Source organism: Zalophus californianus, chromosome 15 (genome assembly GCF_009762305.2).
Source record: "Zalophus californianus isolate mZalCal1 chromosome 15, mZalCal1.pri.v2, whole genome shotgun sequence".
Lineage (NCBI taxonomy): Eukaryota > Metazoa > Chordata > Mammalia > Carnivora > Otariidae > Zalophus > Zalophus californianus.
Genome location: NC_045609.1, coordinates 28,455,625 through 28,469,457, shown reverse-complemented (window position 1 = coordinate 28,469,457; position 13,833 = coordinate 28,455,625). Strand labels below are relative to the sequence as shown.

The 13,833-nt window shown below is 37.4% G+C and overlaps 2 protein-coding genes across 4 annotated transcripts in view; one reads left to right on the top strand and one right to left on the bottom strand.

Moving 5' to 3' along the window:
- LRRTM3 (leucine rich repeat transmembrane neuronal 3) overlaps window positions 1–10,423 on the bottom strand; it is a 159,089-nt gene extending 148,666 nt beyond the window's left edge. The window contains exons 1-2 of the mRNA XM_027595036.2: window positions 10,130–10,423; window positions 8,237–9,768 (exon numbers count right to left, since the gene is read on the bottom strand). Of these exons, the coding sequence (XP_027450837.1) occupies window positions 8,237–9,768; window positions 10,130–10,133 (1,536 nt within the window). The 5' untranslated portion in view covers window positions 10,134–10,423. The remainder of the gene's footprint in view (window positions 1–8,236; window positions 9,769–10,129) is intronic.
- Window positions 1–13,833, top strand: part of CTNNA3 (catenin alpha 3) — a 1,953,765-nt gene that overhangs the window by 848,736 nt on the left and 1,091,196 nt on the right. The gene's annotated exons all lie outside the window — the stretch shown is intronic.

The following is a 13,833-nucleotide window of genomic DNA, read 5'->3' as shown; positions in this document are numbered from 1 at the left end:
AAACAACCAAAAAACAAACAAAAGAAACCTCTCTGCTAGAAATGGAAAAGTAGAAGGAATGTGAAGCTTAAATTTAAGAATATGATGGTAAACTTGGAGAGTAAATCAGATGTCATGAAAGCAAAATACAGGATGCTCATCACTTATGATTATTTTTAAGATGAAGCAAGATATAGTATGAGCTTTGGACCCTATCTTTTTTTTTTTTTTTTTAGATCTATCTTGACCTTTTCTCTTTAATTGACAGCTAGCTTAATGCTTTTGCATTTTAGTGTAAATAAAGACCCCAGACATCTCTGTGTATTAGACCTTAAAAAAAAACAATGTGAAGCCCGTAAAAATATATGCGGATTTTTACATTTTACTACTCAATCCTCCCTGTAAAAGTCCATAGAACTAAGTGCATGCTGCCTTTTAATGACATGAGATGGCTGGAATGGGTGCCACAGGCTGGAAGAATATGTTGCTGGCAGATTAGAATTTACCTAGTAGAGGGATATCCTAATGGTAAATCACTGGATATCATTTCCAGATAGCAACTGGAGATATATAATTGGGCTTGAGAAGCCTGTGTGGGTGGGGTATGAATTATTTTAGGGCAGTCCTATAAAGAAGGGACAAGATATAGGATTAATGGATGAAAATTTTAGGAAAATTTCTTCTTACATTGAAAACAAACAGACAAAAAACCCTACGTACTGACTCCTGGCACACAAGGACTTAATTATACAAAAATACACACACTTTGTGATGAAACATGAATTATCACCTTATAGGATGGATATGAATTTTCTTTCTAAGCATTTATAACATGCCTAACTTGGTCAGCCAGACTTTAAAACACTGGCTATTAAAACACTGTAATATGGCCTTTATTTACAGATCATTAATTATTCTATTTAGCCATCATTCAGTGATGTTACCTAACCTTCCATTGGATGAATGGCAGTACCCCAACCAAATAGTTATGCCTTTTCACTTTAAAATTTTGTATAGGGCGCCTGGGTGGCTCAGTTGGTTAAGCGTCTGCCTTCAGCTCAGGTCATGATCTCAGAGTCCTGGGATGGAGTCCCACAAGGCTCCCTGCTCAGCGGGGAGTATGCTTCTCCCTCTCCTTCTCTCTCTCTCTCTCTCTCTCCCTCTCAAATAAATGAATAAAATCTTTAAAAAAATAAATAAAATTTTGTACAAATTGTGCAAAGCCCCTTTCATAAGTCAGTGAATACAAGCCAACACTGATCCTAAAGTGGTTAGTTTTTAAACTCCTTAGAGACGGTTCACTGTTGTGATCTTATCACAGGTGTATTAGAGATTTTAAAGTCTCTCTACTACTTCAGTGTCAACATGATATACTCTACAAGTTTCCTTTAAATATTCTTGTGAGATTCTGGTTGATTGCTTCAAATGGAGAATGGGTAAGTATATTCCTTCTTTCAGAGTGTATAACAGATCAATATTAATGATAAGAAGCAGTTTTTAGCTACATGTGGGGACCATCCAGTGAAGCCATGAATACCACATTTTCTTTTTACCCTCACTTCATTAATAAGTTTGAGCCCCAAGAGTGCTGAATAAGGATTTATATTTAATTGAAGTCCTTTGCTTTTTAGTGACAATATGTATTTTATACCCTGGATAGATGTAATTGGTATGCTGAAGCTTTTTTTTTTTTTTTTTTTTTTTTTTTAAAGATTTTATTTATTTATTCATGAGAGACAGAGAGAGAGAGGCAGAGGGAGAAGCAGGCTCCCGAGAAACAGGGAGCCCGATGTGGGGCTCGATCCCAGGACCCTGGGATCATGACCTGAGCCGAAGGCAGACGCTTAACCATCTGAGCCACCCAGGCGCCCTGGTATGCTGAAGCTTTAACAGAAATTGCCTTTGCTAAATGTAGTATTTGCCTTATCATTTTATATGTGAGGACCCCCAAATTTGCATTTTACCCCTGAGAAGACAAAATTCTGATTGTTGGTATGAGTGTTAAGTTGGTGAAATGTAGTTGGACACTTCCATATATAAAGTCCTATATTTTGTTTACTAGGAGTTAATTAAGAAGGAAAATAGTAGGCTTCAGTACTTTGCTAACCCGTGATCCAACTATATTTCTTCTTTTTCTGTTGAAAATCAGAGATACTGAAGAGGTGATTTGTAGGCTGTAGAGGAAAGGGAGAGGGTCAGCCAGACTTAAATTTTGTTTTATAGTCTATTTTTTTTTTCTAAATTAGAGATAGACTTACTCTTTTGAGTGAGAGGACCAAATTGTGTTGGTTTATATGAGGGAAGACTTTTTTTGGTGATATAAAACAATTTTTGCGTGTGTGTGAAGTAGGGAACAACTTAAGGGTAGGAGAAAGGTATAAAGGAAATTCCTTCTTGGGGAGTGGGGACTGGGAGCCCCTGAAAAATAAAAAGAAAATATTGAGAATTGTCAAGAAAGTTATCAATTTTCATTACATTTGCTGGCGAGGATAAGATAGAAGCTCTTTTACTCTTTCTTCAATAAGATGGATTATTATTGCATATGCGTTTTGTCAGTTGTAAAATAGATTGCCTCTGCTTGGTCTTACACAGTGGCTCAGAGTTGGTGTCCCTGGAATTCTTCTCACATGTTCAGGAGACCTAACACAAGAACATCCACCAATGATCCAGCATAAAATTCACAAAAAACTTTTTTTCCTCTGAAAAACCACCATCTTATCTCTGTTCTTCAGAGGTTTCATAGAAACTTAGCTGTCAAAGAGGAACAGTTTGTCTACTTAAATTATAAGAATTTTGGAAATACATGTATAGCACATTTGATAAGTCAAGCTACATCCAGTGGAGAGAGATTTGTGTTGACATTGGTCATTTTTTTTTTTTTTTTGCTGAAAGGCCAACCAAGAATAATATTTCATTTGCTTAAGTGACTATGTTGTTACTCATTAAAAAAGCCTTTGTACTTTTATGATTTTTTTAATCCAGTGATTTTCAATGACAATAATTGATAAGTCAATATCAATTTTTATACCAGAAGAAGATTTTGTAGTCTTTCTTTGGGGAAAAAGGAAACAAAGTAGATGTCATGTGATTGATACCTGGAATGTATGCTAATCCCACTGTAACATGTATTGAGCAGTTACTTTTTATGCAATAATGATATCATCTTGCCATAAGTGTTATATGTATAAAGTACAAAGACAGTAAGTGCTCAAAATATTAATACTCAAAAGGGAATCGACAATTAACCCATGCTGATTGAAAGTCCTTGCTATAATGACTTGATTTGGGACACAATTAAGATTTTTATTTACTTTGACAAACTTTTGCTTTAGTATTCTCTGGTTGGTATCTTTATTTTATGTCTATTGTACATTGTGATCATTACTGATAAACTCCTAGACTCTGATAACATGGGGCAGAAAAAACTGTGTTTTTATGGAAACTAAAGGTCAAAAACAAATTAAATTCTAGACTGGCTGCCAAGTCTCAGAATTCGTATTAATGTAAAATGGATTTGGTCTTCTGTAACATAGAGGTTAGTGATGTCTTTTGACCAGGCCAGACACAGAACACCAGCAGCTGAATATCTCACTAGGTGCCCTTTGAAAAGAATAGGTTTTTGCCATTTGAGAGTTAACAAAACACTTCTCAAATTTTGTTCTCCCAGTAACCATATGAAGTCAATAATACATGCCCATTTTACAGATGGGGAACTTAAAGTTCAGAAAAGCTAAGAAATTTGCCTGATATCATTAGATTAGCAAATGTCAAAGAAACTTGAATCTAGGGCCCATACTCTACCATCCATGGCTGTGATATTTTCCTCAAATAAACAAGAACTGCAAACTATGTTTATGTAGATTTTCTCTGTAGTATTTCTGTTTTATTCTACACAACTATGTAAAACTCACCAATGATTTTGGAGACTAAGCAAAATTTGGGTCCAGTTCTGTAAGCTGTTATAATTAGATTAGGTGAACTCACTTTCACCTCTGTATTATTTTTTTATTAGTTTTCAAGAGTCATTTAATACAAGCTATTTAACTTCCATCAGTTCTGTTTCTCTTACATTTGTAATTCACATTTACTGATATTATTGTTCATATTTCTTCTAACTGTGTCTGATTTTTAATGTAGGTAGGTAAGAGAGTGCAAGTACAGAAAAACTCCATGGGTTTGCTACAGGTCCAGATACCAATGAGAATCCAGGGAAAAGGGAATAGAAGAAAGAACACAGTTTCGGAGTTTTTCATTTCTCATGGCTCAATTCTCATTTGTCATCTCTGGAGCTCATTTTGTCTTAGGCTTCATGGCTGGATGCTTGTTTCTGATGCTAGTCTAATCCACACATTAAAAAAACTATTTAAGTTCTCTCCTTGGTAAATGTCAAGGGAAGAGAGGATATTTCATGTACCTACAACATCCTAAAATCCCTTGCCAAATCTATGAATCTGACTCTGCATTATCCTTCCCCAGAAGGAGAGCATAATTTCATTATCTATGAATCATCACCTCTTAGACTATAACATCATTGTCAGAGAGCCTAATAGAACCAGCGTTCAGCTGGCTGAGAATGGGGAGGGTTGGGGAGAGCACTGGGGCAAAGCACAGGTCACTGGCATGATCAAGAAACTGGAGGGTTCTAGAGCAGAGAGGGAGGCCTCCCTTACCTGATAGCTCAGACATTCCTACTGACTGGTAAATAACTGATGCTGATTCTTCAATATTAATATTGAAATTTGTCTTCCCCAATTGAAATTACATTATATTTTGGAATCCTACCTATGGAAAATACTAACCCCTTTAATGAAAATTTCAGAATATCTGGCCAACATTGATGAGTATAAATACTTTAAACTATTTCTTATCTATTCTTACTACATTATTACTTGTTCTTCATCTATGGACACTTACTTCTAACTCCCAGTGTCTTTTCCATGGCCTCTGTCTGGACTAATTACTCAATAGGTCCGTATGCAAAATATAACATTAAAAAACCGCACTATATATTTCCCAGGGAGATGAATTAAATACAATCCAAGTCTGACTCACAGATGGAAAAATATATGTTGTTAATCATGTTTACATAAGGATTCAGGATTAGAAAAACCAAAGAGGCGTATGAATAGCTGTGGTTAGTCTAACCAGCCACTGGAGGTCACTGCTGCTCCACAGAAATACAGTTTATTGTCTGTCTACTTAGTTGACTCACCAAATCAAGTAAAAAATGGTTTAAATTCTTTGAAAAAAATGTAATGTCAACATTCTTGGAAAATATAAACTCATTTAAAAGGAATATATCTTGCATAAGTATTGCTTAGAAGACTGTAGCACTGGGACTATTAAAGCCGAGCTGCAGTAGCCCTATGTGTACTGGGGCTCATAAAAATGGGTGAAAAAAAACCCATGTAGTTCAGTGACTAAATTGCGTTTCTTTTCTCTCTGGTAAAGCATTCAAAGTATTGACTGAATCCATTCTGCATCGATGCATCTGTGTTGTGTAGTTCAATAGGTCAGGCTGTTTATTTAACCGTTGTCACCTTTGAGGGAAGTCAGGTACTTCATGTAAATTTGGAAAGAAAATGGAATACCAATGATATTTCTCTACTATGCCATGAGGTAGAAATACTTAATGAAAATAGACTTACAGTGTGTAGTCCAGAAGGTGCTATGGGGTGGGGATGAAGACAACAACTTTTGAACAGAAGAGCACTGGCTTTGTCAAATTTATGATGGCGAACTAGTTATTGTCTAACTACAAGAATTCTATATTTGTGATCAGAAGATCCTGAGCAATAGAGAAGCTTCATTCCCAAAGTTGGGGGGGGGTCTTTTTTAGAAAGAATTCATGTCCTGAATCAAAATAACTTTTATAATCTAAGGAATTTTATTTTGGTTTTATTATTAAATTTATAAATTAAGTTAGGCACTAAAAAATGACCAGCCTGCAAAATGGTCATTCACTTAATCTTATACATGAAGTGGCTTTGAATTTTAGAAACACTTTCAATACAACAAACGTATTTTATATATGCCAGTAGGGTCACAACAATGAGAATTGTAAGAATTCAAAAATATAAGTATAGATATGCCCTGCCTAAGTTTATTTGGTATCCATGACAAATGAGGCAGAAGGTCAAGTCAAAGAATAGAAATTGGCTTTTTCACTTTAACACTGCATTTAATTAATACAATCGTCTTCAGTACAGATAAAAGTGAGGCTGATCAAAGAAATTTTCTTTTTGAGATGGAAGATATATTTACTGACATTTTATGAAAAATGAAAAATTACAACTTCAGTGAAAAACATCACAGTAGGCTCAGTCATCCAGTTCATAGTACTGTAAGGAAGTATCTGCATTATTAATCAACTGGGAATCTGTGACTATTTACCATTAATAAATATACATTCAACAATTATTCATGGGTAAATATATCACAGCTATGATGCTTTTCTGAACTGGCATCTCTTTTAAGATTTAATCAAAATCAAAGTACCTTGAGAAATCCATTCTAAATGTCCCCTTTCCTTTATTGCTTATAAAAGTATGATTTTTTATAATCTGGCTTCCTTGCAATTGTATTTCATGATGACTTGCCTAGATTTTTCCTGTCAGCATATGAAAAGCCTTCAAACTATATAAAAATGCTGGTTAAAAATATAGCCATTCACTTTTTCTTTTTTGCTGCAGTGATTTTTGTTTTGAAAGAACAGGGATGTGGTTAAAGATGTGGGGCTTGGCAAGCCAAATAAATGAAACAGACTCAATGTTTCAATTCCTGATTTTTGCTCCTGCAACAGGATTGTTCATTTTGGAGGATGAGAGGATACAATACAGACCATAGACATTTTTCTAAAATCTTAATGAAGTGTGGTCAAAGTCACTTAAATACAGAAGGTCTGATATTTGTGCTGCAGTCAATAAACTTTCACCTACAACAGAAAAACATGCATGCAGCTTGCAGATTGCCAACAGGGTCTGTACAGAATCATACAGATGGATGAGTTCACAGTACAGATGAACATAGGGGTACTATAACTTCAGCAGTAGAAAAGCAAAAGACAACTGCCATAGGCTTGGTCTTTTTTCCTTTAAGATTTATTTTATACATTTATTAAGGTGTTATCAAAATCATTCTTTTCAATGAAGCTTTTGGTGGAAAGCATGTCTTGGAATGTGTTCTCTTTATACCTCTGAATGAAGTGTCAGTCATCAGGGGGCTAGTACGTGCAGGGCACATAATGGAACACAACAGGACAGCCGGACAAATCCCAGACAGAAGAACAGACAGAGCTAGAGATTCCACTCACTACATTAGGGTCCTTGAAAGTGCTGGAAAGAAATTCTGGTAAGCTCCCAACCACATGCAAATAGCAAGCTGCCTTCCCATTTGCAAGCCTCATCTCTGAAAACTCCCTAAGGTGAGGAACAGTGGAGAAATCTCCCTCCTCAAATTTGCTTCTTGGTTATTTTATTAATTAATTAATTTGGGCTAAATAAAGGCTAGGAGAAATTGATAGTGTGAAACCTCTAGTTTGATTTTCCAGGGATGGATTTCAGAGACAAGGCATTCAAGTCTAAAACTTTGTGTTTTTACCATCTCACGTTTTTCGGTTGTCTATTTGCAGCATTTTAACTCTTCAACACTTTTCCCTGGGCTCGCTTTCTTGTAATTCAAACACCTCTGGAAAATTGCCCGTGGCGATTCTTTAACCCAGCACCATCTTTTGACAGTTTCCTGCAATTTTCTTTTTAAGCCAGGCCATGTTTTAAGGCTGTCTCTAAATGTTTCTGTAATCAAGCATTCGCCTAGAATCAGTTCGAGCTCCCAGTACCTGGGATCATTCCCTTTTTCCTTGATTTGCCAGGGAACAGCAAACCTTCTAGAACTATAGATGTGGTCCTACCAGAAGAGAAATAACAGCCCCTGTGGGGGATTACTTACGGAAGAAGTTTTATCTTAAAACAAGTGAGATATTAATGCAATCGATAAAGAGTCTTATACAGTAGGCATTATATTAAACCAGAGTTTGAGCTTTGCATTGATTGTGGTATTTAAATTTCAATGGGCTGATTATGTATGAGAGGAAAATGACCAGTATTATGAATGTGCTAAAACGGACAGGGAAGGACCTTGCCAGGAGAGGGAGAGGGAATGGGAGGGGGCACCACGTTCCGTTTATAGTCACCAGAGTTCAATAAAGCACCACTTATTTCCCAGCTTTTAAGAGCGCTTTTATCACAATGGTTCATACCTCACACTCCCTGGAGCCTGATTTGTTATAGGTGCAGGGTCCCGTCCCATTCAGCAGCATCTCGCTGGTCTCCGTGTTGGTGGGTTTATAATCTACATAAAATTCCTGGGTGCTGGGAGTCATTTGCTTTAGGGACTGTCTTTTCTTTTTCCTGTGCCTTCGCATGAGGGAGCGCTGCTGCAGCTGCTTCATGCTAGCCGGGTACCGCTTCCATGACACGTAGATAACGAGCAGGATGACGAGCACGGACAGGAAAAGGGCCACGCTCCCTGCGATGATCTTATGGAAAGAGATGTGCTCGGTGTCAGCATCGGTCTCTGGGCCGGGCTCCGTGGCTCCCACCGTGGGGGGCAGAGGGGGCTTGCTCTCATGCTTCGGCCTGGGGAGCTTAGGCTTAAATGTTGGCTTGGGGAGAGCCCTGGCCAGATCAAACCTCTCCGTGGTACTTTTGCCACAGATGCTGTAGTTCTTCACCGCATCGATCACATTTACTCCTTGCAGCTCTTTGGGACTGGCACAGATAATTGTATTCTCCCTCAGACCTTTAAAACTTTTCAGCCAGTTTACCAGGGAACAAATATTTCTGCTGCATTCCCATATATTCCCGGCAAGACTGATGTCATTGAGAGATATCCAAGAATCCAAAATCTCTTGACCAATAAATGTAAGCTTATTGGAATCCAGGTTGAGGCGCTGCAGGTTTGGGACACACTGGAAAACACTAGGTCCACTAAAAGCTTCAATTTCATTGCCTGATAAATCAAGCCTTTGTAATGAGCTCCAGGTCCAGGACATGGTCTGTCCTATGACACTGATTTTATTCCACTGCAAGTAAAGGTTCTGAAGGCTCACCAACCTTGGAAAAAGGGCCAGGTTGAGCTTAGAAAATTGATTGTGCTCCAGGTGAAGTTCTTTGAGTCTGATCATGCCAGCAAAGACATTCCTGGCTAAACTTCGGATCCGGTTATATCCCAGGTCCAAAAGTTCCAGATTGCGGCAGTCTTGGAATATTCGCACAGGGATGGTTCTCAGGGAGTTAGACCGTAAATGTAAACTCAGCAGCTTCCGCAAGCCCCGAAACTGTTCAGATCCCAGAGAATGCAGCTGATTATAGGACAGATCCAAGTTCCGTAAATTTGTCACAGGTCTGAAGGTATTGTTGAGAAAATAGGAGATTCTGTTGGAACTCAGAATCAACTCTTTGAGTCTGCGTATCCCATTAAAAGCATTCTCATCAATATTGCTGATATGATTATGGTCAAGGTATAGCCAGGTGAGCTGGTTGAGCCCTTTAAATTGATTATACTTAAGTTTTTGAAGGCTGTTATAGCGAAGGGACAAACCTAAGCAACCAGCAGATATACTTGAGGGTATCTCCTGTAATTTCTGAGATTCACAATATACCATTTTGCCTTCACACCTACAGCCCTTAGGGCATCCTCGTTCGGCAGAAGAAAGCATTGTCAGTAAGACAGTGGGGGCTATAACCAGTGCTACAGCTGATCCGCTCAGTAGCCTAATTACATTGAAACCTGGAAATAAAAACAACTTAGAAAAGTTATCCCCCCACAAAGGAATTCATTTATTTTTAACCAAGCAAAAATAGGCATGTATTTTCTTTTTTTAAAAATTTAAATCTAGATAACAACATTTAATATCAAATATCACCTCCTTGTCATTTAAAGAGAATTGTCTTTAGGGTTTTTCTTTTAATAGTTAAGCAAGGAAACGTGTCCACTAAGCAATTGAATTTATAGTCTTAAGCACAGAAAGGTAATCTCTAAAATAATTAAGGCAGAATTACAACACAGACTAGAGGGTTTTGTTTTTGTTTTTGTTTTTTTTGTTTTTGTTTTTTTTTAAGAAGGAAAGAAGAAAAATGACAAAACATACCCATCCTTTGTATTGTTCAAAGGTCGTCCTTAGGTCTTTTGCTTTGGCTTAAGGGGCCACTCGCATGACAGCCCCTGTCAGCTGCACTGTGAGTCAGGGCTCGCTGACACCCAGGAAGAAAAATTGGACCCCTTGGGAGATGGACCGATTTTGGAACATTATTCTTTGCCAGCCACGCAGAACACTCCAAGAACGAATAAATTCCAGCACCGCATTTGTAGCAAAACATCAAAAATCTTCCTAGGTAATAGGATCTTCGTGGATATTACGTTTTTGCATCTTTACAGTTTTTTTGGGGGGGGGCGTTAAAAAAAAAAACTGGCTTCTATAATTTCTTCTTATCGGAAAGCATGATGTATTCCTCCAGGCAACGTGGGGCTATCTGAGCTGCCACATCTGTATTCCATAGCCCAGCATTTCTGGTGGTGAGCACCCACTTCAGCCACAAAGCTGCGTTGGAGCCCAGGAGGCAGGAGAGCCCCGTACCGCACACACGCTCAGCTCACTTCTGCAGACTGTCATTCTGAAAGCTGCTCGGACTGTTGCTTTGGTTTCAGTGAATGCAGTCTTATGTAAAGCTGCCCCCAGTGGTGAAGAACATTATGGGCATGTGCAGAAATGTCTCTCTTTTATCTTGCAAATGAGCAGGCTCTCTGCTGGAAAATAAATGATTCTTTTGGGTGGCTCAATGGGAACTGAATGGTCACCGTAATCAATAACTAGCAACATTTTCTGTAATTTCCAAGCCTTGTTTTACAGTTTGGCAATGTCTTTATTGTCTACGTCCACTTAATCACTAAACATGTACTGCCTAGAGTTTTCCTGGAGCTTGACATTAAGTTCACAGACCGAATGTCAATTTTTCTTAACCTCAACGTAGGCTTTGGACTGAAATTTATAAAATGACTTATTGAGATTTTCACAGAGAAGCATTAACTGCCTGCCCATTTGACCTCTTGGAGTCACAGTGATTATATTATGCAAGGTGTCTCAGGATGCTTAGACACATACATTTTGGAATAGAGGGGATAACTAATGACATATAAATTGATGTGTCCAATAGCTTTTCTGGTTTTCCTACAAAAGACATAATTGGTTTAATGGCTTCTGGCTTGGTTGTTTTGGCTGCTGTCATTTGTTTCTTTTTTTTTGTTTTGTATTTTATTTATTTATTTTTATTTATTTTTTGTTATTATGTTATGTTAATCACCATACATCATTAGTTTTTGATGTAGTGTTCCATGATTCATTGTTTGCGTATAACACCCAGTGCTCCATTCAGTATGTGCCCTCTTTAATACCCATCACCAGGCTAACCCATCCCCCGACCCCCCCCTGCCCTCTAGAACCCTCAGTTTGTTTCTCAGAGTCCATAGTCTCTCATGGTTCGTCTCCCCCTCCAATTTCCCCCCTTCATTCTTCCCTTCCTGCTATCTTCTTCTTCTTTTTTTTTTTAACATATAATGTATTATTTGTTTCAGAGGTACAGATCTGTGATTCATCAGTCTTACACAATTCACAGCACTCACCATAGCACATACCCTCCCCAATGTCTATCACCCAGCCACCCCATCTCTCCCACGCCCCACCACTCCAGCAACCCTCAGTTTGTTTCCTGAGATTAGGAATTTGTTTCTAATTAGAAGAGAAATAAACAATTTTTAGTGCGAGTAGAAGAATCAAGAGATCATTTGGTCCAGTTTATTGATGCTGCTGCTATTTATTGCACTAATAATGTTTATTGAGTGAAACACTTCCTAAGTGTTTTAAATGAACGATCTTGTTTTATCTTTAAACAATATTATGATGTAGGTCCCTTTATAACCTTCATTTTAAAGATAAGAAAACTGAGGCTTGGAGAGGTAACTTGATGAAATTCATGCAGCAAGTAAGTGGCAGAGCTGAGATTCAAAGCCATCTCCCTCTTTCTCTTGGACTTTTAACCACTAGATGATCCTGCTTCAGCAGCAGTGTTATCTTCATCTGAAAATGAGTCAAGTGAAAATTAGCCTGATTAGGATACTGGGTCAAGGAAGTTGTAATATCAATCAATCAATCAATCTTGCTTCCTAGGTTTGTATAAACTTCTTTGGTATGATTCTTTGAAAGAAGTATTATAAAAACTAATGAGAAGCAGTTTAGTCTAGTGATTAAGAGTATGGATTTTTGCACCTAGGCTCAAATCCTGGCTACAAATTGTGAGCTATGTAGACTTGAATAGGTTACTTATCTTCTCTATGCCTCATTTTCTCTTCTACAACATAGGTATGGTAACAAAAAAACATTTCATAGAGGGTTTGAGAATTGTCAACTTAATATCTGTAAAGTACTTAGAATAGTGTGTAGCACATAATAAACCTGTGTTAGCTGTTATTCGAATATCAACTTTATTGTATTTGCTGTCATTGCATATTGTTTAGTGTTGAATATTGACTATAGTGACTATCATTAACTCACAAAGAGCCTCTTCAACGAACATTTTATGTTGTTCACAGTGGATTTCTACGATTCACTCAGTCTTACCTTCTTTTAATAAGAAAACTTCCTAAATCTCCATCATCTCAACTTTGTCTTTAAAATGAATCTTTTGGTTCTGTGGACCATAACTAGTAATTAATGTTTAATTGTTTCTTCCCTAAAGCAGAATATGGTAACATCTGTCCCATAGAGAAAATCGTTTAAAGATAAATAGTATACCTTAAAAAGTTTGCCTTGTCAGTCTTTGTCAGGTGAATTGGCTGTGGAAAACCCCAGAGAACTTTCACATTCTCTAAGGATGAGGAGTTTGGTAGTTGTTAGTCATGACAATCAAAAGGGTCCCACAGAAATGGTACAATGAGAATCACCAATTCCTCAGACAGTATGGTATTGAAAGGGCAGTGGTTCCTCCCAAATTATCCATGCTATTAATGCATATAAAACCCCCAGAGAGCTTGTTAAACATAAATTTCTCAGTCTTCCCCTCAAGATTCTGATTCATGGGATGGTAGAGGCTGCACTTAATCAACACACTGATGGACAAGGAATTTTAAGAAATGCACTGTAAGGGAGTGATTAAAAATAATAAATTTTCTCCTACTTGGAAGAAAGGATATAAAAACTTATGATATTGTGATGTAAGTTCCATGAAGACAAAGATAGTGTTTTGTCTACTTCAGTTTCTCTAATACCTAGAAGAGCACTTGACACATAATAGATGCTCAGTTATTGAATAAATACAGTTTTATGGGGGTCACAAGTACATTTGATGGGGAACAAAGTGCTTATGTAATGCTAGTCTTGTGCACATGGGATTGATCTCTGCAGAGTTCCTGAGCCAATGATATTGGATACAATTTTGGAGGAAGTATTCTTAAAAGACTGTGTGTAAAATGGCAAGAAACTAGAAAGTGGAAACATTTAGATGGTCAGCAAGTGATCTCTACTTTTTATGTAGACATCTCATCTTCGTAGTTAAATCATAAATTTCATAAGAACAGTAAATATACTTTTGAATATTTCCTTTGACATGTTACAGCTTTTATCATCTAACATCCCAAATGGGACTTGACAACTTGTATCTATTAAAAACTACTAGAGGAAATCATATTTATAACTTCTCTCTCATATCTCTGTTGCTTGAGAGCCTCTGATTTTTCTCCTTACTTTCCTTGCTTCTCCATGGAAAATAGCTTTTGATTTTTATTTATTTATTGAGAGAGAGA